This window comes from Netta rufina (genome assembly GCF_964035555.1).
Source record: "Netta rufina genome assembly, chromosome: 5".
In the NCBI taxonomy this organism is placed as follows: Eukaryota; Metazoa; Chordata; class Aves; order Anseriformes; family Anatidae; genus Netta; species Netta rufina.
In genome coordinates this window covers 25,963,321-25,990,940 of record NC_140128.1, presented here as the reverse complement: position 1 = coordinate 25,990,940, position 27,620 = coordinate 25,963,321, and the positions used below count along the sequence as shown (strand labels likewise).

The following is a 27,620-nucleotide window of genomic DNA, read 5'->3' as shown; positions in this document are numbered from 1 at the left end:
TTATTCAGGACCCTTGTCTTCATCAGAAAAATGTGGAACAGACTTCTTCGCTACAACATTGTCCAGTCGCTGTCCTTGCAGATATGGGTTCACACTCTGAAAAAAAAAAACCATAAAATTATTAATATTTATTAGAAACAGGAAAATACAGAAAAGGTAACTAGGAAAAGTGGATATATACATATATTTCATATCTGTCAAACATTAACAGATGAAGAACAAAAATTGCTCCCAGGGAGTAAAATCTAAAAGTCAATCAGTGCTATGCTTTCTAATACATTTTTTGTGAGTGAGAATTTAACCCAATCCACTAAAAACAAAAAACTGCTACCTACCCCACAGTGTGAACAAGTGGAGGAGGACTACACAGAGTACAGGACAGGCTGGGTTAAACACTGTCTTTTTGCTCCGCTCCTCCTTTCCCAGTTCAACAGAGAAGCAGCAGATCTAATCCCCTCACTCTTGAGGCAGGACAGAACTCACTGTGACTGTACAGGTAACCTTTAGCTTAAATCACTGCTCCCTGATGGACCTAGATACTATGACACCATTTTTAACCTAAGTCTTCTCTTCAGCCCATCTCACCGGAAAACCCATCTTTGCTCCCTTTCTTGATGCTGAGATAAAAAACTGCTGGCACAGAAGCAGAGCCAAGCAAAATTTTGGCATAGGAAATGGCCCTCGTACCACTGCCAGAACAAGGGAATGCTGGAAAGAAGATCCCTGGCGAGGCTTTAACTTCTCTTTGCGCCATGTAAGCAGCACAACGTGAGACTGAAGATGAACAGATCCTGTCTCAAAACTGTTTGGACATCATGGTAATGTAGAAAGCCTCTGCTTGAATTTTATCTGTACCAATTAATTAAAATGTGTTAATTGTATCTGCAAGTATCAATCAGCTTTGTGGAGTTTTAAAATTAAAAGAGTATTATTTACACCCACTGTGTCCATGTATGCAAAATGCAAATGCATGTTCTCTTCTTCATGAATATAGACAAAAAATATAGTGTGCTGGTTTTTGATGACAATAAAAATTATTTGCCTCTCTAAGGATAAACTTCAGAGGAATTCAAATTTTCTAGTATCTCCTGATTCTCATCAGACTTCTCTATCGTAGAGACATAGAGATAGGTACTTTTCTTGAGAAGTCTCTTTCACTAAAACCTAGGAGTTCAAAGCTAGGCAAAAACAAACAAAGAAAAAAACTTTAAAATATACATGAAATATTTCTTTTCAAATATCGCAAGTATTTGTCAAATCTCTGGAAAATATTTGGATTTGTTTTTATTTGCATTTAAGTTCCTGAGTTTGGCCATATTTGTGGAAGCTATCATTAATACTTGATCACAGCGCAGAGCAGCCCTTTTGTTTTTTATTGTTTCTGAATGCTTTGCCTGCTACAAGTGAAAACATAAGAGTATTAAGAACCAGAAATGAGTGTGGAAAAATCTTTGAAAATAAAACTAACAGTAATTTAATGCTCTAAATTGTTAAAAATAAGACACATGTAAATGATTTGTTTGTGTTTGTTAAAAGAAGTTCTGTTTAATGTTAATTTAGTGAAATTCAGCTGTTGCATAAACTTCTAGGAATTATTTGAAGATTCTTAGGAAGATTAATTGGTCTTTTTTTTGGAATGGTACTTGCTTGCTACTTTTTGAAATAAAGTAGAAGAGAATGAGAATACATTAAAAAAAAAAAAAAAAAAAAGAAAGAAAAAAAAAGTATCCTCAACAGACAAAAGAAAACACAAAATATAATGCAAAAATTCTGGCTGATAAGGCTAAAATTTTTTTAATCCCATACAGCTGTGTAGAATTCAAAGCAATGTGGTTCAGGAATACCTTTGCTGTAGGCTCAGAGCTGTGTACAGTGTGACTCTGTTACAGAACTCCTGTCATATTCAGGGTATTAGATAGTGCTCATATATAGAAATTCAACAAAGTGAGAATCACTAGTTAAATTAGAGGACCCCGTACACCTCCTTGTCTTCCACTGCAAAGGCTGCAAAAGTTTAACACAGTGGCAAATAGTAAATACATACCTTTGCTATAAGTACTGCGTATGTATGTATATGCCTGTGTGTGCAGATGTATATTTATATACATCTATATAAACATACATTTATGCACAAATACTTAGGTTTTGTGGTTTTGTATAATCCCATAGACCCCCTTTGATGGTTATGCTATAGCATTGTACAGCATTGTACAGTGCCCTTCCTCTCCATGGACAGCCCAAAAATCCCCAGACATGGGACTTTTGGAGATGTGCTCTAATCTAACACTGGGATGTCCTGACCCAAAAGAGCAATTTGTTGCCAGCAACTGTCCTCAGTAAATTCCATTGGTGTAGAAGGGCACAGAGGAGTGACAGGGAGCACAGCAGCTAAGAGGGTGTCATATGGGCTTTTTGGTATCTGGAAAAAAAACACCATTCCACTGCTGTCATCTCTAGATTATCCTGCTGTTGATACAGTGACAATTCCAAATAGTTTATTACAGCATTAGCAACCACTACAGTATTACTCTCAAAACAGTAAGATAATTTAAATGATGTTAAATTCACACCTAAATGATACACCCATGCTAAGAAGAAAAAAAAATCTGCTGCAAAGAAAGAAACTGACACTTTCACCTCTTAAATTCTGGGTTATTCCTGCCCACAGGGTCTGTCACGTCTCTACAGCCATTAGTTGCCTTATATTTGATTATATCACTCAGCACATGAACAGAAAATGTGTATATGTACTATTTCTTCTTATGTATCTATCTCACCAATCATACTTTAACATAGTATTCTAATGAGTGTTCTAATGGTGTTCTATATTTATCTTTCCAGAGTAAAATTTACTTACTTGAGACCAAATATAGTATGTCCACACTTTTTCATTTTCTTTTATGTAACTTGAAAATCAAATGGAAATGGAAGGCAGACACTAAGCTGAAGATAGGTCATTACCTATAATCGACCAGGGTTTATTACCAGTTATGTGTGAATCAGTAAGAAATCAGCTGACTTTTCCCTTTCTGGAAAGAACTTTAGGTTTGAGAGTTAAACAGACAAATAAATAAATAAATAAATCACCTTCACTTATGCTTCAGTTATTTCAACCCAAGTTTACTTCATTTACAGTATAAATTGTGCTGTCATATTTTACAAAGCTACATTTTTTTTTTTTTTTGGCAGAGAACTAGGCTTCTTAATGTAAAGCCTCGTTTTCTTCTTGTAAAAAAAATACACCAGCAGCAAAGCTAAAGACTGCTACTCTGTCTGAAAGTGATAAAAGACAAGCTGATGCTACTGAAAAACAAGAGAATATAGTGACACGAACTGTGCAAAAATTCTCTGTGGTATGTGTATCTCCTCGGTGTAAGGGCCAGCAAGGTAACAACCCATTCATCCTTGTCTGCCCAGCAAGTGGGACACAGAGCTAGGAGTTTAATTCTGAGCCGCTTTGCAGTATGCAAGTTAGTTGAATTTCATAGGCTTAAGCACCAATTCTGCTGTCATTTACACCCAAACACATACTGACACATATGGGTAGTGGTAATTAGTTTTACTGATACATTTAATATGAAAAATTTTATTTTGTTTTAAAGAAATCTGAGTAATTTCAGATGGCTTCATGGAATCAGGATCACCACAGATAATACAAAGTTTGTCAACAAATGCTCTGCATTGAAGTGCATCTTCAGAATGCAACAGGCTTTAGCGAATTACATCTTGTACTCAGTGACAGTCACCAAGCCTGCTGTAGTAGCTTATCACAGACATTCCCTGCCTTCAGGCATTACCTAAGGTATAACATGGATGCATTAGGCTAACTTTCTTTTTCAGCAGTATGATTTTAGTTCTTATTAGCTCTGTAGATGATAGAGGGACAATAAATTATTCTGATAGTTACCCTCCTTCTTCTTTTCGGACCACCATTAATCTTCTCAAAGAGTAAATTCTTGCTCTGGAAGGGGAAAAAACATAGCCATCAAACTCATTACACTCTTTTAAAAATACTACTCTTCCTATTAAATATTAGCATATGAACAATTCATAAGCAAGTTTAGATGGGTGTGTAGTTTTACAGGAAAGATAAATATATCCAGAATGTTAGCAGAAATATCCAGATAAACATTTTCAGTTCTTCAGGAACAGTCAGTCTCATCAACAACTAAAAAGCCAGTAATTTTCCACTGTGTTGCACTGTATCTTTGAGCTTAATGCAGAAGCACACTAAGTACATGCCTGTATAATGATATAGGTTGGAAGTCCCACATAATGTCCCACATACATAGTAAAAATACATATACATTAAAAAAAAAAAAAAAAAAGGAAGAAAAAAAAGAGAAAAAAAAAAGAAAAAAATGGAGAGGGGGAGGGAGAGAAGTTACTCTGATACATCTTTCTATAGATTTGAGGTGATGAGAACAGAAGCAAAAATATTTCTTTTACAAGGGATTTTCTAATGAATTTTAAAAACTACAGTCAGTGTGATTCCTACTGTTTTGTTGTCTTTGCTTATTCCCTTCCAGATATCAACACTTTCCAGTGCAAAGTTCTGCTGAAATGAGTTTAGCGCCAATTCTTCCTTTGTTTAAGTAGTGCCCTCAATAAAGTTTCTAAAAACCATTTGGTCCATAACATTTTTAATGGTGAACCTTTTAAAAACTGCCAAAAACATCTTGGCAGAAAGGAAAGTTATGATGATGAGAAAAAAAAAAAAATAAGAAAAGAAAAAAAAGAAAAGAAAAAAACAACACACACACACAAAAAAAAAAACACCCTCTGACCATGGTTTATATGAGTGCATCCACATATTGTTATATTTCATACAAGTAGTAAGTTCTAATAAAGTCTGGAATAACACACACATGCTCAACACATTTTGTTTCAGTTGTGTATTATACAGAAAAACAAAACAAGACCCTAACCTGAAAATGGAAGGAAAGAAGAATTAGATGTATAAAAGCAGAACACTGTATAAACAAAGCCATTAATTCTGCTATAAACAACTGACCTAACGTTGATTATATAAATAGAAAGTGTAATTCTAGTGCGAGACAAATTCACCAAAACACTTCTACCCTCTGCACAGCCTTGATATGAGAAAAAACAAACATTTTCAAGTGTTACAATGACATCTGCCAAAATTGTCTGGTTTGTACTTCTCATGTTCATTAAGCCCAAAATTCGCAAGGCCTATCTCTTGCCCAACCTCAGTTATTTTATCCGAACTGTGCCAAAAGGGAACAGAGATGAAGTTGGCCAAGAGAGACATTCTTGGTTAGTCATTTGTGCAAACTCACTTAGGGAAAACGTAAATTTAACATTTAAAAAAAAGTGTAAATTATTCTCTGTAGTAACAAAGTGCCACTGAAGCCTCTCTTCATAAACTATATGGCTATACTTTTCATGAGAGGAAAAATAACGTCGCTGAAATAAGAACAATTTCATGACTACTGAAGCTAACATTCCTGTCCCTCTGGAAAATTCCTTACAATTGAAGTGTTCCTGCTCAGGAAGGTCATATGTGCCTTGTCTGTTTGGGAATGCCTTAAGACCGTAACTACTACTTTTAAGCACTGCATGCAGTGCAAAGCAAAGGGGGTTATGAAGCACGATCTACGGGTATGCATGAATGGCGAGCCACAGCTCTGGAAATGTGTGCTGTGGTGTAAGGCCCTGAGCTCATCGGCTGCTGAATTTTGCCTGTGAAGCACTCGCTGTTCTCACCATGCGCCTGGGGCTTCTTAGGCGTGGAGGCACAGAGCTTCCCCAGCTAAAAATGAGCCTCAGCTGGAGATGAGCTGCACGCCTGATGAGGAGATGTTGCTTTGGGAGGAGAGTGAAGGGGAACTCCTGGCACATTGCAGGGCCTCAGGACTGCAGGAACAGCAGTGGCACAAGGAATCACTGCTTCCCTCTTGCTTCTGGAGCTTCCCTTGCACCCACCAGGTACTTGGAGGTTGGGATTTGGGCAGAAGAACTCAGGAACTAAAATGATTGCAACCAGTGCCAGAAAGATTTACCCTTCAATCTTTCAGAGGTCACTGAAACTTGTTTAGGTCAGTAATGATCAGCAGCTCTGTAATGTGGGCTTGCACAATTATTAAGCAAAAGTGAAAAGGAAAATTGCATTACCAAGGTTGCACACTTTCAAGAGGGCTTTTTTATTCCTGCGTTAGTCAATTTGCAGTCCATCAGGAATATCAAGCATGATAATTGCTATTACATCAAGCATACTACATTGAATTCAATAACCTGTATCTATTGTCTGAAACTGAAGATGGGTACCGAACCTACAGAACCCACCATTAATAATAACCACCATTGCCAGCCAGCTATTTTAAAATGTCAGTTGGCAAAGTGAGATGCACTTAACACTGCTCATTATAACTGAAGTTGGAATAAAATGAAATCTGTAAGTGACTAGTTTCAGGATTTCGGTAAAATTAGGAAGCCAGAGAGGGCAGCTTCTTTTAACAAGGAGATCAGTCTTGTGGTATGTTTTCCTTCTTGCTTCCCATTTCAATTTCTTTCTACTGAGTTTGATCCCTCCTCTCTAGCTGATAAGCACAACTGGCATTATTTCTACCCTGAGAGTGAAATGTTATTCACTATTTCAGTAGAAAAAAGTGTTGTTGAAAAACATCGTTGCTTTCAATTTACTATTTGCACTGATACTGGCTTAAGAAAACAAAGCTGAACTTTCTCTTTTTACCCCTGACCCCCCTGGGATGTTCATTTATGCCTGACCTCGCCCAGATGACAGTAAGTGACCTAAGAGAAAGATCTGATCGACTTTCTTTCTCCTTTATAAAGTCTCAGATAGCTAATTTTTAGAGTGCTTTTCAGCTCTCATTTTTTTCTGGCAAGGGAAAAATAACAAAAGCAGCCATAAAAATGGATACCACTGTATTTCCCAATCTTTTTAATGTGTAGTAATATACAGTGAGGAGGCAGTCAGGGCAATACTCCTGGATCTCGGCAGAACATTTACTCATGTACATTACCAGCTGTTTCATCTCTGATTAAAAAGATTGGGACTTGGCTCTGCTGAAGCTAGATATGATTACTGTTTGGGACCTAACAATCTCTTTTAATCCACATGTGAGTAGTTTATTCCCTAAATTAGTAGTGATGGATGGAGAAATGAAAAAAGGCCAGTATTCGCTAAGGATTACCTACTATTTGTTAACTATGTGTGTTGCTGATGACAACACAGTATGTACATTGATTCTGAAATAATGCTGTAGGCCAAAGATTTGCAGAAGTGTTATTATAGTCTTCAAAGTGGCATTATGAAAGTAAATTACTTTTAAATAATAAGAAAACTAACAGCATTATCTGGCATAAATAATAAAGTTCACCATCTGGTGTTTTTAAAATGAAAACCTTTGATGGTAATTACTTAGAATGCAACAGGGGTTTCCAAAATTTGGATTTTTGGCATGATTGTCTGTAGAAATTTAGCACTCACATAAGTAATTAAGACTATAAATCTTACATTGGTTTGATCATGAACGATGAATCATTGTCTCACAATTACAGCCGGAGAAGAGGCTGCCAAACATGTCTATTTATCGATATACGCTTAGAGAGCACGGGTTTAGGGCAATCTTAAGTAAAGTGCTGTAACAATGTATAATGAGATTTCATGATTTGCTCTAGCAGCATAAATTATGATCATTGTTATTGTTTTCCTGGCGCCTGAAGATGGATTTGGGATCGGACATTTAACTGATGTAATCTAAGATTAAGCGGCAGAGCTTTCTTTGGAGCCTCTAGCCTGAAGAAATAGTCTAGCTGGAGTTATTAAAGTCCTTGTATGTGTAAAGCAAGATTTTTACCCTTAGTGTAGCTCACTGTATTTATTATATGCAATGTATAAAATAGTTTTTTAAAAAAATACCATAAAATAGCTCCAATAGAGCCTACTGATGCTCTGCTCCTATGCAAGCCAAAAGCAGTGGAAGGGGAAAACAACAGCACAAAGACAAACTGCCCCCTTCCGCACTGCTTACCCGCCCCAGTCTGATTTGCGCCAGGCTCTGCCCAGGAACCCACTTATGTTCTGGAGCCTCATGATAACAAGCTGAGCCGATTTTGGCTACAGGCGCACCGCATTTTGAAATGTGGTTTGCTGCATTTATCACGCACATACATAGCTGTCATGCTTTGGGACATAATGAGACAGGGGTTTCTATTTTCTGCTTTTATGGGCTTTTCATCGATCATTTTTCTTAGCCGCTATTTCTATATTTGTAAGGGCAAGTTCATCTTTTTAAGAGGCTTCCTTTAGGGTGATAATTCTACCAGCAATCAGCCCAGTATTCTCCTTGTGGTTCTGTAGTATCTGAGGCAGCAGCAGATGAAACTCAGGTTCACAAGCAGCAAGAATATCAACATATCAAGAATATCAACTCACCCACTTGCCCACATTGGGATAGTCATGCTCTGGATCAAAAAGGTGTTGGTGCAGCTGGTATTCCCTGCTGAACTCCGCTGTGTCGGGGGTGTTTTCTAGACACCCATCATTGACTACAAAGGCATGTTAGAAAGCAGTGAGTCCTTAGTAGCTTTAAAACACAGATATCCACTTTTAGAAGCAAACTTTTTAAATGTAGTTTTGCAATTTAAAAAAGCATATAAAGAACTGGACAACTGGAAATACAATTTTATTTTATTTTTTTTATCTTTTGAAAGGAGTTTGTCAGGATCCATATTTATTGAAGAACCCCACAATTTATTGAAACTCCAAAACTAACAAAATTTATTTTCCAAGCTCTCCCATCTCCTTTTTGTTTTTCTTTTAAAGCAGTGATTGAGATTAATTTTACATGGAACTGCTTGTTACACTGATTTGGAAGGGATCTTATTTTAATTTTTAAATGCCCTCAGGAAGTGATAGAAATTGTTTAAACAATACTTTTGAAGCTCATGGTAAAATGAGTCTGTAAGCAAAGGCAGAATTTCCTTCACTAATTAGCTATTTGTGGGGCTCCATTTCTGGTTTGCTATTTTGTTAAAAATAGATTAAATTTGTTTACACGTCATACATTCCCTTAAAAATGCAATGTGGCAGAAGCTGTATGCTAAGGGTATTTGTGCAGATTGATACTAATCTGATGAGTGTAGAAATCTCTTTTATCACAATGGATGGCTTTGCAGACATTGTCATGTCAAGGATAATATCTTTTTTAAAAGTCTGCTTATGGACTTTTTACCAAAATAAGTGACCTTTAGATTAAACAACAATTCAGGAACTTGAGGCCAGATCAGCTCTTTGGATAGAGTTTTGCTCTTGAAGCTCTCTTTTCATTGCCAGCATCATGCACTTGCAATCCCTGTTGCTCACAGACATACCCAAGGAGATGCCACCACACTGGGCATGACACTGGGCAGCAAGCAGATGCATCCACCAGAAGACAGACACTACAGAAGGAACACTGGACCTTCCCTTCCATTCTTGTGTGATCATCTTGTACAAAACTTTATAGGTGGATCATTTTTTTCCTTTAGATGTGGGAAACAGTAAAGACCTAACATAAAAATGAATTAATTAAATGACCTAAGGAGGTTTATTCCAGTGGATCCCATTTTCTTTCTTTTCTCTTTAGGAAGAAAAAAATGTAAGAAGTGGGAAAAGTAACCATGCTAGCTAACAGACAGAAACTGCGCACTTAGTTTCTGTGCACTTAAACTAATATTTTTTTTAACTAGGAGCACTTAAAATTTATTTCAGTCTCAGCAGGGACAAGGCCATCTCAGGAGAGAAGTAGGTGACAACAGAAATGTGGTTCACCTCCTCACATTGTCTATGTCTATGACTTTGGGTAGAAAACACAAAGAGAAGCTGGACATATGTGTGCCCTCTGCGACTGCTAATCAAAAAGTCTTCAAACTCAAGTGCTCGAGGCTTATGTATTCCTGCTGTGGAATGTGCATATGTAGACAGTGACTGGAAAAATTGTTTTCCATTAAGCAAATCCACAGACCTGATTGAGGAAGGCCTCCGGTAATTTGTATGCATAATACAGTTTTAACAGTCACCACTTGAATTTCCATTTAAGGCTCTGAAAAACATTTTACTCTAATCCTAGTAGATGCTATCTTCGCTCTCAGCGTACCTATGGCAGAGTTTATCTGAGCAGGCAGCACTTCTCGAGGAATTCTCCCCATGCTCCTATCTGACTGTACTGGTCTAGATAGCAACCTTTATTTCACCTAAGAAAGAAAAATTAAAGGGATTTTCAAAGTCATTTCTCTGGATGCCAGGTTTTTATTTATTTAATCACTTACAGAAGTTTGCTGGACAAGCACAGCAGATAAAAAGTCTATGTGCTTTTGTGTGTGAGAAAACATCATTTGCAACCTGTCAGACGCAGCTATATTGAACAAATGGAAGATGAGACTACTTCAGAAGTGATGCAGCCATTATCACCAAACAGGCTGTAATAGAAATCAGTGTGGATGGCTATTTGGATTTCTTTCATTATATGATGTTTTGAATGCAATGTAAAAACATTGTTTGCAAAGCTTCTCACGACAATTTTTTAAATCAGTTCTAAGCTAGTTAGAATATTTTTAAATAAAAATGTGGACAACTGTTTTGCATTACCAAAGAGCATAAATGAAGACTGAAGAGAAAAGATTTTGAAAGGATCTCTTAGCTCACAAATAAAAAGCGACAGAAAAAAAAGAGTGCTCATTCCCATTCCGAGTTCCAGCATCCAAGGCAGCCAATGGGTATTTTACTACTATTTTCTGTACTGGAAATCATTCCTTGGCTCAAGTAACAGGAAAAAAGATCTATTTCCTTAGGGTATGTCTATATCATGCACATGTAGTGCTGCTTGAGAGACCACTGAGCACTAGCCATGTGTATGGCTTAGGAAACACACTGGTCCGACCAAATGAGGGACGCGCTAGGTGTCTCAGGTATACCACTGCTCCCACTCTCCCCAGCTGCACTGCTACTCTGCTGGAGCTAGCTTGCTTGTAATGAGTTGGGGTACGTCCACATAGTTCTCCATTTCTTGGCGGGGATGCACCCTCAGTGAGCTATAAAGCCACATGGATGGGAGCCAAGGTATCTTAAATATTGACTCATGGTCTGGGTTGGAGATCAGGGCAGACAGTTTCATTCTTCTTGGCACAATGAAAGTCTCCAAAATAAGGGTAAACCTCATCTGTACAGAACAGTAACTTTTTTTTTTTTTTTTCTTTCAGGGGCCAGCCTAAAAATGAACTCCCTCAGGAACAAGATTCTATCACAAAACTCACCAACTTCTACTCCAAGGTCAAGATGATTTCTTCCATCTCACCTTCTCTAGCAGACATATAGCGATAGAGAAGGTGCATATATATATATATATATATATATATATATATATATATATATATAAATAAAATCTAATATAAAACAACTGATTGCTCTACAGTTCTTCTCCCAGGGTACAAAAAGACAGGAAACACACATCAGTGATCAACTGTTGTACTGCTTAGCACATCACTGGAAGACTCAGTAGCACAGTCAATGCAGAGGTACGAAGGCTGCAGCAGAATTACCTGTTTTTCCAATAGGACAGGGATTTGGGGGGTCAGGATATCCTTGATCTTCACTGAAATCCTTTGGTATATTATCTCCTGTCAGCTCAGCCACGATATTTGGGATATTGCCATAAGGACCCAAGTGCTGGAGACCTTCATGTGCACCACCTAGCAAAGAAGATTTATACACAGCCTTTTTACAAGATGAAAAGTATAAATGCTTTAGTTTCTCTAAGTAATCCAGATTTAGGTTTTAAAAATATGTATAATTTTTACAGAGACAGATCCAATTTAGATTTCAAAAGTCTCTTTTAGAAATATCACCATGTGACCTAAATCAAATAACAGGTAACAAGAAATTAAACTAGGAAACAAAGTTGGCTGCTTATTAATCTCAGGGTTTCTTTCCCTCTCCCCCTCCCCCCCTTTTTAATTATTATTAACTATATAATTTATAGGTAAGAAAATGCAAAGACAAAGCAACATGAGTCAGTAACGGAACTTAAAATATTTACTATATAATCTTCACTCACTGATGATATTATCGTTCACTGAAGCAAGTAATAACTGAAGAAGATGTGGCAAGATATCATCATGCCACATTAATGACAATGTAAAAGGAAATAATACTATGTTTACAGCCTTGCATATTATTTATACTTTAATAAATTCAGTCATGTGAAGGGATTCAATACACCATATCAAATTTGGTTATATACAGCCAGAAAAATGACTTTAAAATCAAACTGTTTCCTAAATGCAAATTTAAGTTGCCTGCACTAACAGTGAAAAGTGACTAAGAGTTCATACACTGGACGTATACAAGGCATTCTTGTGCACGTACACCTACACTGCAGTCATTTTGGTACAAAACATCACATTCAGTGACTTTTACACCTTTGTCTACTAGCTCAGTACTAGATTCAAGCTTTCATACCTGTCCTGCAGGACACAGGGCACCATGACTGTCAGGTCACAATGGCAGCGCGCAGCCCTGTGGTAATGCAGCAGCTCTCCATAACCCTGCCAGGCAGGGCAGGCAGAGGTGTTTCCTGCTCCTGGGCAAGTGCAACACAACAGGCATGCTGCAACCAGTGGGACTGGGGAAGGGGGAGCAGGCTGTGGCTCTCCTTCCTTCTCCCATGCACCTCAGCCTTGGGCTCCTCACCTCTGATAATCAGGGTCTTCCACAAGAGTTTTGGGAACCAAGCTCAGTCCAATCTCTCTATATTCTTTTCTACAATTATGTATGTGCTCAAGGGCTTTTGTTTTGTTTTGTATTTTATATTTTGTGCATGCATTACTGGCCAAATGCATCTAAATGTTAAAACCCAGCTGCTTGAGGAGTTTTCTAAGTACTTCAAAGAGTACAGCATTCTTTTGCATTTTAGACCAATGAAAACTTAGTTTCAAGTATGCTCTTTGTCCTGCCATAAAGCAAACACCACACATACTGCAGCAACAGCTAATGTATATTTGAGTACTGAGATGGTTGTGTGACAGCACAACGTTTTTAAAACAGTATATAGTGAGGACTAAAAATGTAATGTCCATTGAGAGATTCCACTACCAGTGAATGAGAGGAAAAGGAATTTGAGTGATGTAAAAATATGAGTTAAAGAGTGAATGCAGATAAAACTGTTTAGGTAAATAACATGATCATTGTCTTATCAACAAAGTATTATTTTCAATTTATATAATTATCATAGCTCCAAAAGATTGGAATAAAGTTTCTGAAAATGCAAGCTGCTCCAGAAGAATCATTCAAGTACTCCTGTCCTGAATTACAAATAAATACTACCAGCATAAGCTGCATTTTTTATGCAGCTAGGCATTGTAAACTAACATAATCCCTCTCAAAAATTGCTAGCATAAATCAGTCTTAAGAAATTTTGTATCTGTTTCTACACTTAGAAGTAGTAGTTCTGTCAAGTTTTCCGTATTTCACAAATAAGCAGTTGGAAGTTGGCACCATAGTACCAGAAGCAACTTAGTCTTTAAGCATATATATTTAAATTTTATTTGCATGACGGACTAAAATCTAATCAAAATGTTATTTTTCCCCTCAAATACAAATTTCTTATTCTATAATGCAATGTTGAAGGAAAGTTTTACAGATTTGTAACAAACATAAACGTAGTCCTATAAAAACTTTGTAACTGTGTTATATGAGGTTTGTAGCTCATGTAGCTGACTATGAGATGTGGTACTAAAACCTGAAAATAGTTACACACACTATGAACTTTATTATACATTTACAGTTCATAGTCAACACAAAGATGATGCTTGAAAGAACTGTATAAATTCACAATAATGCTACGGAGATACATTAAAAATGTATAATATACATTTTTTTCTAATGGCATTGTTCAAATATCTAATATACAGCATAAAATATTTCTGTACTGAGATCCTTCACATGAAGATTGATTGCATATATGTACTTTAAAGCATCAGATTATAATTCTGCTGTAAACTAAAGAACCACATAATCAATACATGTTTGAACATCCTGTATACAATGTGGTTCACTATGGGACAATCCATCAGATACAAGCGTATCTACACTTGCATGTGGTGCAGACCTCTTGGCACCAAGGCTTCATCCATAAAGAAAACAGAGGTACTTAGCAGGCTCCAGCGTGCTATATATACAGGCAAGTTTAAACTGACTGCCAAGAATTCTTTTGACTGAGTACAAAACAATCTTTTTATATTAATATAAAAGATTGTTTCCTTTAGGTATAAATGTTCAGGATCATTTAAGGGTTTTTCCTTTCTTTCCAAAAGAACTGGATACAATAGCACCTGCTCTGGTGCCACAATTTAGCACGCTTGAGTGACTTAATAGTGTTAGCAAAGATCATTCCTTATAAGCTGTGATAAATAGTCCATTCAGTCAAGACTGCAATAATAAAAATGAAATGCTATGAATATACTAAATGTGAGTATTATGTACAGTTATTCACTAACTGCATTAGTTTTGGTATTGTAATGTTATTGATATTAAGCAACATATTAGGATTAAATATATGGCAGCTACCAAGTCAAAATATTGTAACACAAACATACACACTACCGTGTAAAAAAAATAGCACAAAATGGGTCTCTACCAAACCTTGAGGAAGAGACTGAAGTAAAAAGACAAGAAGACTAAATATTGAGGAATTTTTTGTAATTTCCTATCCAAGCATAGCATGAGAAACACCATTGTTATATCGTTTGAAACTGGACTAGAGAAACCCAGAGGGATGGTACAGAGAACAGTCCTGTACTGAGAAAGGATGGGCTAGACAGCTGTATGTTTTTCTCCTCTCTCCTTGCTTCTTGTATGAACTGGCTTTGTGCAGTATGTACTAGCAGAAAAAGTAAAACAAAAATAATCAGCTCCCTTTCATGTGTGGGATATCTGTGTAAGCATGTGGTTATTTTACTTCCCTATAGGATAAACTAGAAGTTTAGGTCTTTTGGACTGAGGTCTGTATTGTCATAACTAAGCTTTGGATTTCATTTGAAACATATGCATATACGTAGCCATGTTCTGGTACTGGTCATGAACTGTTGTAGAGTGGAAAAGAAGAAATGGATCAATTGCTCCCCACATTCATATAATCCTGGAAAAGTCTTTAATTATCTCACCAACTGCTACTATCATCTCAATTAGAGATACTTGGAATGACTAAAAATTTAAAGTACACATTTTAGCTCATTTCTCTGTAGCAATAATACTGTCTCTGTGGCTCGGAGGACAACAAAACCACTCTGTTCTTAGAAGTGGGGAAAAAAAAAAAAAAAAAAAGGGAAAAGGGAAAAAGGGAGAAAAGGAAGGACAGAGAGCAACTAGTCTCCTGCCAGTATTGAATATTTCCCCTGATAAAACAGATCTGATGGAAAAGCTGAAGTTCTGGTTGCTGCTACCCATCTGTTAGTGGCACAAAGTACAACTGAAAGACATCTGCTCTCAGAAATAATCCTTCTTATTTAATACAACCAGCCACCACTACCCCCTGAAAGTCATTTCAATAAGGCCAGTAAGAACTGATCTTCAAAAAAATGTAAAACTTTTGTAAAACATTTCAAGACAAATAATGGGACATGTTTCCTTTTCAGTCTGAGTAGAATAGTTTCCTGCTTCATTGTGTAGATAAGGTTACCCCATTAAAAAATTCAGAAAAGAGGTTCTTTGGCCAATCTTAGCACAGAAGAACAAAATGGAACAGATTGTGTCAGCTGTGAGTAAACAAGTCCCAAATTAAAGCCCTTTATTATCAGAGTTACGCTTGCTATTCTACTTTTCACCTTTTTGCTCTTAAATATCATGAAGCATTTAGATTTCTAAAGTGCCCAAGCCCTCCTAGACACATAGAGGAAGAGTCCTCCCGCATGAGAAGTGCACTTCTTTCAATCCATCTTGAGCTGTACAAACGCCAAGTATGAGCTGCAAGGGAAGACTGGTATACCTTATCCCACTTGTGTAAGGTTCCCCAGGGAGCCATTGCCAGCTTGAGATGAAGTGTACCAAGAATCTGTCTGACATGCACCCTTTTTGCCATTTTCTCTCACATGATGACCAGTACAGGAAATGATAGACAGGGAAATGTGATGCTGGAGAGGAATTCTTCACATGGGGAGACTCCTCTGGCAGCTCTTTGCAGCTGCCTTGAATTTCGCCAGGCATGCAAAGCAAACTTAACTGTCTGAAGAACTCTAGCAGGCAGCATCCCAGGCTGGTCTCCAAGATCTGTATGGTATATTATTTCTCTGCTGTAAGTTAATTCATTAAATTTAAATAGATGATAATCAGAGATTCGATACCATCTTTACTTCTTTTCAAAATGTTTTGTTAATCTAGACTATTAGTTCTTGTAACTGGTGAAAATCTTCAACACCTTTTCCAGTGTGTCCTCTCTGGTCCAGGAACAGCTTTTTCCTTTAATTGTGACAGCTTTCCATACTATCCTGCACTTCCGACACCAGTCATCCTGCCCTATCTACCTTTGCTGTGTCACTGCTGCATTCAAAAGTAATGTCTAATTCCTAATCAAAGGCAAGTTCATCAGTATGCTTTCTGATACTTCTGTACCTTAAAATGGGACATCAGCCACTAACCTTTTTCATTTCATTTCTTATCTGCAAGAGTCCCCACAATGTAATTTGATTAATTCAAACTGTCCAAAATATCATGAATGTAAAAAAAAAAAAAAAAAAAAAAAAAAGCAAGAAATGCATTTTAATTTTTCTTACCCTTTCTAACATAATTGGAAACTTTACAGCATTTCCCCCTCTGAGTTTTCAGCTAGTTTCATCTTAAAGTCCTACTCTTTGTTGCTGAGATCAATCAAGGTCAGGAAATAAGTGGCACAGAAGAAATTAGAAACAATAACATTTATTTATTCCACAAAAGCTGATAAATAAGAGAACAGGGAAGGAGAAAGTGCACAAGAGAACCAAGAATGGAAAAAAGCAAATCTAGCCAACTTCCTTAGCCATTTAAGAGCATGCCTGGGGAAACCCAAGCAAACTACAACTGCACATAAAAAAGCATCCCAGATTCCAGAGTCAGCTTCCTCTCTTCTTAATGGCATAAAGTTTCTTTAAACTGTAAACATTAATTTTCCTTTTCTCTGCAGAGGGACAAATTCCTCTCAATGTATTTTGTAAAGCTTTAGCACACACATCACACAATTACTGACCTTGTTTTCTGTGGATGATTCAGTTTTATCCCATATTTTAATTACAAACAGTACAGATATTTAAGATGCAAAACGCTTTTATTGTGAAATGGCTGGGACCAAACAACGCCCATGCCTCTCTCACAAAGAATTTATAACAGTAGCCTATATGCTATTATTATTCATTATTCAAATTGCAAACACAATAAAAATATCTAGCAGTTCACTTGCTGACAGAGCACCAAAGCAATCTCTTCTGTCTCCTTTTGTTCAGCAGTTCTGTAATGGCTATATTAATTTGCCTTCAGCCTGAGAAGAAAGCTTTCTCACTTCACCGTGTAGATAAGCTCAGCCTTTTTACAAAGTGCAGCCTACGGCAATTAGCAGCCTTTTCCACATTGACTTCCAGCTACTGTGAACCTGCAGGGTCAAGGAAAAGCATGTCCAGCAAGAAACATGTGCCTGTTCCTGGCATATAAAGTGTAATCTAATGATGATGTGTGCAGCACATGGCTTTGTGAAAACAGACAACAGAAGGAAGCAGATGATCTACGTTATCTCACAAGGTATGGGACACTATTCCCATCCTATAAATGCAGACGTGCCAGCTAAGGAGTAGAGCACTTTATTCACTGGCATTGACATGGGTCTGTGGGAAGTCCAAAAGATATATCACTACCAACATACAGCAAAATATGCCTCTGGATCCTACAATGGGAAGCACAGAAGCAGCTGATTTACCTAGAACGGGACCATGTTTTCTATCCTCTGTTCCACTGAACTTTATGAAGTTTTCATGCTTGTTTCACATTCATATCCACTTCAATTCTATTTTTCATGCAGATGGCACAAAGTCCCAGCTGGTTCTTCACCAGAAGCATTTCAAAGCTTTGCTTAACAACTGCAAACTCTGACAAGTGCAACCAGCATAGGTTTTCTAATTCCCAGAAATGATCATATCAACAGCAGCAGTGTGAGGTTACAGGTTTCCCAAGTCTCTGTTTTGGTGAGCTGTACAGCCTCACAACCACAGATACAGAGGCCTTTCTCTTCACTAATTCCACCAGCACAGCCTGAGTCAAGATGCAGGTTTTCCTGCACTTGAGTACAAGCACTGACACCCAATGGAGACACAAGGGTGAGGTAAGACCAGGCCAAACTGCTCTTCGATCTGTGATAGGGACCCAGGCTGGATAACCTGATGCACTCAAGCATCCCAAGGGGAGAAGCTGGTTTGTTTCTCTCTCCCGCTCAGCAGCTGAGAACATTCCTCCTCCCATTCATTCTCAAAGCAGCTGTGAGGGCACTGCTGAAAGCATTCACAATGGGAAGCACAAAGAGAATAGTTCTGGAAACCTCTGGAGCATGCCAGAGATCCTATCTTCTGCACACTACACCACAATCCAGAAAAGCGAGAATCTCCTCTTTGTCTAGACTTTTAAAATATCTTTTCATAGAACCAAATAAATTAAGGAATCTTTCTTTACTGCAAGTTAATTTAAAATCCAGATGGGAGCAGGGAAAATGCACATGACTGTGAGAACAATTGCAATAAAGTATAAATCCTAATAAATGCACCCAAGGACTTATTTTATGCTTGTGAAAGACAAGCAGGGAAAAAATCTTAGAAAACATGAGCTCATCATAATTTGGCCAATCTTCACTGGCAGATTTTTAAATACTTATGGAGCATATTTCATTGCTAGATAAAATTTTACAATTTTGTATTAAATTTCTGCATACCATCTGCCAACACTAGAAAACAGTAGTACTGTAAAGCAATAGACAATACAGAAGCTAACATATTCCACCTCCTCCTCAGATTTCTTGCCTCCCTTTTCAGTTTATTTCCCTCTACTAACATGCACAAAAATACAATAATGGATATAAACATTTGCCTAATCCCATTCTATTTGATTAATTACCTTTAGGTACATGAGAATCTACTTCTAATTCCTGCAGACCTGCCACCTTTCTTCCACAAAAGGGCCCCATCTCAAACTGATTTCTCCGTTGGTAGTAACTTTCAGAGATAGCAAATAGCAGCAGAGGTCTGTATTGCACAGCAGCTGGTCACAAAGTTAGTGGGAAATTTCATGAGCTGGGTTTACTTTATCTTCTTGGTTCTCTACAACAGTGACACCTGAACCCTCTCCTGCCACCACAAAAAGAGGAGACTGCATACACACACAATTAAAAAAAAAAAAAAAAAAAGAAAAAGAAAATAAAGGTTCAAATCTTGTTATTCTTCTGTTTATGGATATATAGGTATAAACTATTTTATGTGCAATTTCAGATGAAGAAAACCCGCTATAAAGCACCACTGTAATTTGGCTCCTAGCTTTTAAATTCAGGAATTAACATCTTAAATTGCTTCTCTTAAGACATGCACCACCTCCTGGTACTCTATCTCTGGCTGTATCTGACTTTATAATTCTGGAATAAAATGCAAAGACAATGTTAAATATTTTTAATAAGATCTATACAAATCCAGATGTCTACCATATTTATATATAAAAAGTACAGCTTTACCATTTTCAGTTTATGTCGCAAATCCAAGATGCCATATTAAATTTTGAAATAATATTTGTTAGGCTTTTTCATTAATTTGAAAACCAAACCAAAACCAACCCTGAAAGCAGAGACTACAGACTAGTAGAGTGATGTTGGCGTTTGATTTTCTTTGTTAAATGTCAGGCCCATAACACAGTGTTTGATTAAAGTCATGTGTGCTTCAGCAAAAGCAGTCCCACTGTGAATGTAACTGTATGTTTTAACTGCAGCAGGACTTTCTCTATAGAACAGATACAATAATCCAAATCCCAAACCATTGTGTGGTCTCTGTGCACCAAATTGACACTACAAAGTGGCCCCGAAGCAGCAAAATTGGCAGTGGGAGGTCTGCCCCAGCCCAGCGGCACGGTGCCAGCCCAGTGACTCCTATGGCTGCTACCCCCAGATGCTGGCACAGGGGATGTAAACGAGAACAGAGGGGATGCCGCCACACCATCGTCATGCTTGCTGACCCTCAGATGTTCTGTTCCCCTGCCTCTGTCAGTGGATATTGCTTCCAGTCACCCAAGGACGTGCAAATGTGCTGGGGCACAGGCATAGCACACAGTAGCCCAACAGCAAATGAGTGCAGTGGTCAGTCATTTTTGTCTTAGTTTCACCAGGTTCATTCACAAGCAACAAGGGGATTGAACCATTTTTGTGGGAAGAAAGTAGCAGCCTTGTAGGCGTGTTACAGGGCAGACAGCAAGGCAATTCAGCACTGCCCATCTTATTTGGAAAATGTAATATGTGAATATTCTGCATGTTTTTCTCATAATGTACATTTTATGCAAGGCACATTTGTATGTAGCCTGTGCTGATAAGTCGTTAGTTCTTAGTGAAGATATCAACAAAATTTTCCAGGCTCCTTGAGTTTTATAATCTCATTCAGGCAAAAACAAACTAACTTATTTTTTATTTTTTCTAAAATGAGAAACAAGTATATATTTCCTTTCTAAATAACTAAATGAAACCCAGCCTTTCCTCAGCAGCTATAAGAAGTCTCTGCAGGAGGCTGAAAAGCCTTGCTCATTCCCGAAGAGACACTGTATTTTTTTTTTTTTTTATTATTCCTACAAAAGATCAGGATTAAAGAGACATTATTGAGTGTTTTCATTGAGGTCGACAACATTAGGACTCTTCTGCAGATCGAAACCTTTAGCCTCTCAGCTGTCACGCCAGCACCTCTGACAACTATAATTTTGTTTGGATGGTTTTTAAGAAATAAAAACATAACAGCCAAACCAAGCCAAAGTCAACAACAAAAAATCAACTGAGAAGCTTTCTGTCATGTTGGATTGTACAGGAGGAAACGAAAATGTAAGCAGACAATATTTGCGAAAGTAAAAGATTTCGCTTTTACCATTCTGAAGCGCTCTGAACTGCCCGCGCTGGGCTACTGGTGCCCCCCAGTGCCTGCGAGAGGTGTTGCTAATCTGGGCACTGAAACCACACACGATTCACCTCTTCATCCCTTCTGCCCCTCAAAAACACTAAATATTGGCTAAATTTATAAATATGCAAGGAAAGAAAGAAAAAATCACATAGTCTCTTACTTTTTGAACTCTGACAGGCAGAAAAAAGCACCTGTTTTTGAAAAGCTGAAGACATATATCCTATTATTTTGTGCTGTTAACATAGATGCAGCCCTGTTATTCTTAGTAGGAAACCTGAATATATCATAGTGGTGCTCATGCAGTAATAAAGCAAAACAGTAACTACAGAAACACAGATTCTCATTTTAAAAAATTATATGTTGTTTTTACGTATTTCTTCCTCCTCTCTGCAGCACTGGTAAGCCACTCCAGTGCATCTTTTTCTAATTCACATTTTTGTGATATATTTATCCTGAAAACTGCTTCTACTCAGCTCAGAGAGCTCCAGCAGCAGATGAGGACTGATGTCACCTTGGTAGCCAGTATGGCCCCTGGGAGGTGAAAGCCGCTGCTCACTCCCATTGTCCTCAGGACCTTCAGTCTCCTTCGGTGATGGCAAGACTAGAGTGCACAGAGTTTAATCTGCCAAGAAATTGCTGTCAGGCATCTGCTAGACTCTACTCCTATTTTAGCAGATTCACCTGAGATAACAGGTAAATGGACAGACATAAAGGAAGGAGAAAAAAGTAGACTGGTATTACCAGATTTCAACATAAAAGGCAGTAACTTCGTCTTTTAAATAACAAGCTGTATGTGTTTGGTGCTTTTTTGTTTAGTTGTCTGGTTTTTTTTTGTTTGTTTGTTTTGTTTTGTTTTGTTTTTGTTTTTTTTTTTTTTGTCCATCATGAAGAAATTGATCTGGTCAGTCAGGAAAGAGAGCATGCTGACAATTTTATTTTCTGAAATGTGCATCTTCTAGTTGCCTTTGGTACATAGCAAGCTTGTGACTTTACTGACTACTGCCAAGTAAACCCTAACCTTTATTTTGGGGGAAGAGGTAGAAAGGAAAGGAAAGACCATATATAGTTCCTTGAAACATATCCGACCTGTTTTTTAGTGTTTTAAAGTCAAAATATGATGATTAACAGTGGAAAAAATGTAGATAACACAGTTGGAAAATGGCCATAATTAGGAAATCTGTTTATGAACTAGCAGCGATAGTATTTTTAAGTATAAAATTAAGATCTTATTCAGCTGGAAAAGGTTACTGTGATAATCATTCAGAAGATTGCATTATAATAAGGCAGTTAGCATAAACTTGTCTATATTATGGCAGCTTAAATATTTTTCCAAATTCCAAAGCTACACAATTTATTTTTTCCCTGACAGCACCTCATTTGCAAAAGTATACATGTAATTGGTGAAACCTTGGCCTTTTGAAAATCTTTTGTAATCCTGGTTTTATTGAAGGTGATGGCAGCCACACTTATCAACCCAGCTTCAGGTCTACACTACAGTTGGTGGAGCAATGTCCAAAAAAACATTTTATTAGGAAAAACATGATCCAAACAGTTTTCTGTAGGAACATAATAAATGTATTGAATTGTTAAACTGTGACTTTTTAAATTATTATTCTGAGGTGCAAGACATGATCGAGATGAGAAATATTTGCATTCCAGAATGGTCCATGGGTTGGTGATAATGACAGTGGGATGGGATGAAGCACACTTTAGCTGCCCACATTGGTCACTGCAAACTATGGAGTGAAAAATGGACAGACATCAACACTCGTGGCAGCTCAGAATTTCTGACAGGTAATGAGTTTCATACGCATTTCTACTCTCCCCAACTTTTGGGCAAAAATTCCCAAGAAAGAGAGCACCTCATGAGAGTATTTGGTGAATTATCACTTTGGTACTGACAGCATTTAGCATGAAACTCCTGTTTTGCTGTGATATACTCCAGTCCCTGCCTCCCCGCTTGATTTGAAGAGAAAACTCCCATTGACCTTTGTTTTTGAGTTTGTAGTACTTCTGCCCGTATCTTTCTGCCCTTCCTTCCCTCTTAGTTTTCTCTTCTATTATATTGTAGATTTTTAAAAGCACTTGCATACACAATTATTGGCCAGTGATGATTGTGTAACTACACACTGAGGAAAGCCCACATGTGAATCCCTAAGAATAAGAGCTGATGTCATCTAAAAACATGTGCAGTTATTTTTTTCTGTAGCTCGAGCATAAATTGTTTACTGTTTATACATGTACCACTGGGAATATTAATTGCAAGTCCTCTCTCTGCCAGTCCGCAGACAATGTGTCAGCCAACACCTGTGCTCAGGCTTTTTGGCTTAAACATCACACCCCATGCTACCGCTTCTTGTGCTGCTGCTTCTCAGTTCAAGTCCTTGTATGTTGGCCAAGGGGCATCTGATGCACAGGTGAAATCTAAGAGCTCAGCACTGTCAGAAACCTTATTCCACAAAGTCCTGCAAGTTCTGTTCAGCAGAACGGAGACTGGAGTGCCTTCTCTGGGGAAATTCTGCTTCTAAATCGTGTGATGGAATTTTGCCTTATATTTGTATATGACATCAAAAAACAAATAAACATACAAAAACAACGCACTACACCAATCCAAAAAAGCCAGTTCAAAAAGGTCACAATATTATTATTGCACCAATCACTACGCTTCCTCTGCCTGTAATGGGGCAACGGCTCATGGGAGCCTTCCTCACCAAGGGACAAGGCCTTTGCTTTAATCCATTTCCTACTTTGTTTTGGTTAGAAAACGCTGGCTGAAGGGAGCAGCTCAGAGGTCAGGAATGTCGGTCTCCTGGCAATAAAAGATTAGTGGGCAGACAGCGGGGAAAGCAGCCACAACTGCAGCTTTTCAGACAGATACCGTATGTGGAAGTATTACACATCTCTTGCAAAACTAGGCTATTTTGAATGTGTCTTACCATGCCATTTTAGCAGTTCTGTTTCCAAAGTAGACACCTAATGGAAAGTCAAACCCGCCATGTAATTTTTGCTGCAATTATACAAAAAAAAATATACAAAGAGGATAAAATAGAGTGCTGTTAATTCTGAAGTGTTTCGTAATGTAATATTTAAAATCAATGGTAGGGAATGAAATGCTGGATTTGTTGGATTAGCTTTCCTGTCATACATGGTCTACATTTAAGAAGAAACACAGTGAAAATTTGGTGAGCTCTATGCACTTTTTAAAAAGGCAGGATAAGAAAATGTTATGTTTGATGCCATAAGATCATGTTAACTGGAACCAACACTTTCAAAACATTCAAAAGTATTATTTTTCTTAAGCTGAAGTTTCTAATCAGGTATTTCATCAGACATCTATATAACTGTATATAAATAGACATATATCACCACAAGAAATCGAAGAAAGAGCAAGAGATTACTATCTGAAAAGCTTACCACAGAAGAGTTTATGAAATGTTTGACATGAAGGCTGGATTTGCATGTCTGTTTCTATACAGATTGCTGTCATTCATCTCTGCTTTTGCAAAGATTTCTCAATAAGCTGTTAAACATCTACAATTGAATCTTCTTTTGAAAGTCTTTCTCATCTCATCAAAAGTAGAAAGTTAAATATAATAAAAAAAATAGATTGGTTGCCTTTCAGTTTTATTGTTATATATACAGAAAAGGAATATTTTTATTTAAATTTTAAAAAGGAAGAAAAAATTAAATAAAAAATGGGTTGTGCAACCTGCTTTTTGTGGTAGATTGTGTGGATGACTAATATTATTATATTTTCACAGGTATCAGAAAAGTTTTAGTACTTAAGAGAAGAGAGTCTTAATCTGTTTTTGCTAACACTGTAATTAAAGAGTAATGGCAAACAGCTGAGATGAAATATTTATCTTAGGTCTATATTTACTTTTCATAACAGGCTCAAACACAACTCATCAGCTTTTCAAAAAATAACAATATATATGTTTACACACAAAACCTCAGGGGTCAGAAATTTGCTACTTCTTATACTTCTAGGGTTAAACAAACAAACAAACAAACAAACAAACTGAGGAAAAGAGGATGATGGAGAGTAAAATTACCAGAAAATTACCAGAACTACTAGTCTGTCCCAATTTCTCTACATATCAACATTGATAAAGGAGTAAAAGAGGGAAGGGCATGGACCAAATTTTACTCTCTAAGCTTACTCTCTCTCTCTCACACATATGTTTGCAGAAAAGCAGATGATGATGAAAGCTTCTTTAGAAAATATATAAACTTAGGTCTGCAATTATCTGGTGGAGATGCATATTCAGTTTTAGTCCTCTTCTTCATCTTCACTAGGGCAATTTTATCTCTTTGGCTAGGACAGTTGTAAGATCTGAATGTGAAGAAAACAAGGAACACAGACTTGCTGTGAACTTTCAAGCTATTTGCTACGGTATGTCAAACTGGCTTAATGGCGAGACAGAGAAGGGCTGAGGTTTTCTGTTCTGTTTTGATGCCTGCATGTTAACCATAATGTTCTGAGTTGCATACCTTCAACCTTTTGCTGTAATCCCCAAATAAAGGCCAGTTTATTACAATACAAATAGCAATGCATTTTGCAACATTATCCCAATACCCTAACATTTGAGCCAGATATTTCAGATGGTTTGCATTGTTATAACAGACTCCAAGGAAACTTAACTTCCACTGAGACTAGAAATGCTGGCCAAAAAAATGAACCTGAGTCCTTTGTATTCATCAGAGCAGCATAGTCTTGATTTGCGACTGCTAGTCACAAGGAGGAAAGAAACTCTGTCTTTTTCACTCCTGCAGCTGGAGCTCGGGGCTCCATGCCACCCACAGCCCTGTGCACCACATCGCTGGTCCTTTCCCCAGGGCAAAATAGACTTCTGGGGAAAGTAGGAACTCGCCCACCCCCATGAGTTTTCTCCCTTTATTTTGTCTTGTACGACACCGCAAATGGTGGGTCTCTTCCAGTCCACAAATGTTTCCAAAAATCTGTGAGATTTGGGTTCTACAGTTAACATATATTTCATGTGAAAAATATATGGGATATATTTATACACAATACGGGGGGGGGGGGGGGGGGGGGGGAATGTTTTGTAAATAATTGTTTTGAGATACTAGAGGCCAGATACTATTAAGACAATGCATTTTTTTTCTACAAAGCCTGTAAAGAAAACAACAAACAAACAAAACAACAACAACACTATTTCTTCTGTTAAAACCATCACTTTAAGGAAAGTAACAGACTGATGACGGTTGGACAACAACAGGGTGAAGAAACTTGTGATTTTAAGTTCAGGATATTCTGCATATACACATATGCAAGACAATAATTATTACCAAAGGATACAAAAGTAAATCAATAAATCACCATGACTTAAAGCAGAAATTTGCTACCTTCAATGCTCTGTGGACCAACTAGGTTCATAGCCTGGTGTGCTGGATATTCTACACGGGGCCTGGCAATACCCAGCTGCTCCATGACGCCATGGAGGAGCCTCTGAATGTCTGCTTCAGAAACCCTGTCCGGGGTCCTGGGGCTGTGGCTGAAAGCTGAAGCCCATCCAAATGCCAGCACGAACATCACGTTACAAAGCATGGCAGGTGTCATTCTGGTAGCCGCTTGTAGCCTGTGATAAAGAAAATAATATGATTATAAATGGAAGTGGAAAACAAGTCTGGCATATATGCTGGGAACACCTCTTCTGATCCCACCATCGCACATCATGGCTCACTACCACAGCCTACAGGGCCCGCTGAAAATCTGTGGGGCCAGAGGGAAACAGAAGGGAGAGGGTCTTCCCCTCTAAAAGAAAACAGTGAATTGCCAAAATCAGTTTCCTAATTCGCGTCTCCCTGTACCGTTCCTTACCCAGCCACTGCAGACAAGATGGATCCGCGGCTTCGTGTACCAAGCATCCCGCTCCCCACCCCCGTACGCTTGTTATGCTCTTGTGCAGAGCCCTGGGCTCGGCGCAAAGCTTTCTCCAGCTGGGAGCCGTGTCTCCTCGCACTGCCCCTAAACGAAGCGCTAGGGACAGCCGAACAGCCTGCATCCCGCTTTTATCTCTGCCTCAGGACAAGGAGCTCCATGTCTCGCATGCATCACCAGGAACAAAGAGGTTTCGAATACCTTTCACCAAGCGGCTGCAGTGGGTAGCTTAACGAGGCACAAAACCCAAACAATAAAATCAGCACCACCACAACAACCCTGCTGTTGTCTCGGGCGGAATTGCAATCAGAGCGTTTTGTTCTGAGCGCTCCTTTGCCAGCGCGGTTAAAACGCGCATCTCCCCATCCCTTGGCACACGGAGCCCCCCATCCTCCTCCTCCTCCTCCTCCTCCTCCCTGCAGCCAGCACAAGGCACCTGAAAATGACTTTGAGGCAAAAATGGCCGAAAAAAAGCCACACCGGGACTGTTTCGCTTCGCGCCTGTGCAGGGCTCCAGCGCAGCGCTCTGCACCTCCGGGCTCGGGCA

General features: G+C 38.1%; 1 protein-coding gene across 1 annotated transcript; it reads right to left on the bottom strand.

Moving 5' to 3' along the window:
* SCG5 (secretogranin V) lies at positions 1 to 26,755 on the bottom strand (the record flags this gene model as incomplete). Its single annotated transcript, XM_084287184.1, has 5 exons — positions 26,539 to 26,755; positions 11,569 to 11,718; positions 8,426 to 8,538; positions 3,908 to 3,961; positions 1 to 96 (listed from the first exon to the last, which is right to left on the bottom strand). Exons 1-5 carry the CDS (start codon positions 26,750 to 26,752, stop codon positions 1 to 3), a joined length of 627 nt encoding a protein of 208 aa, XP_084143310.1. The 5' UTR covers positions 26,753 to 26,755.
* Positions 26,756 to 27,620: the final 865 nt, after the last annotated feature.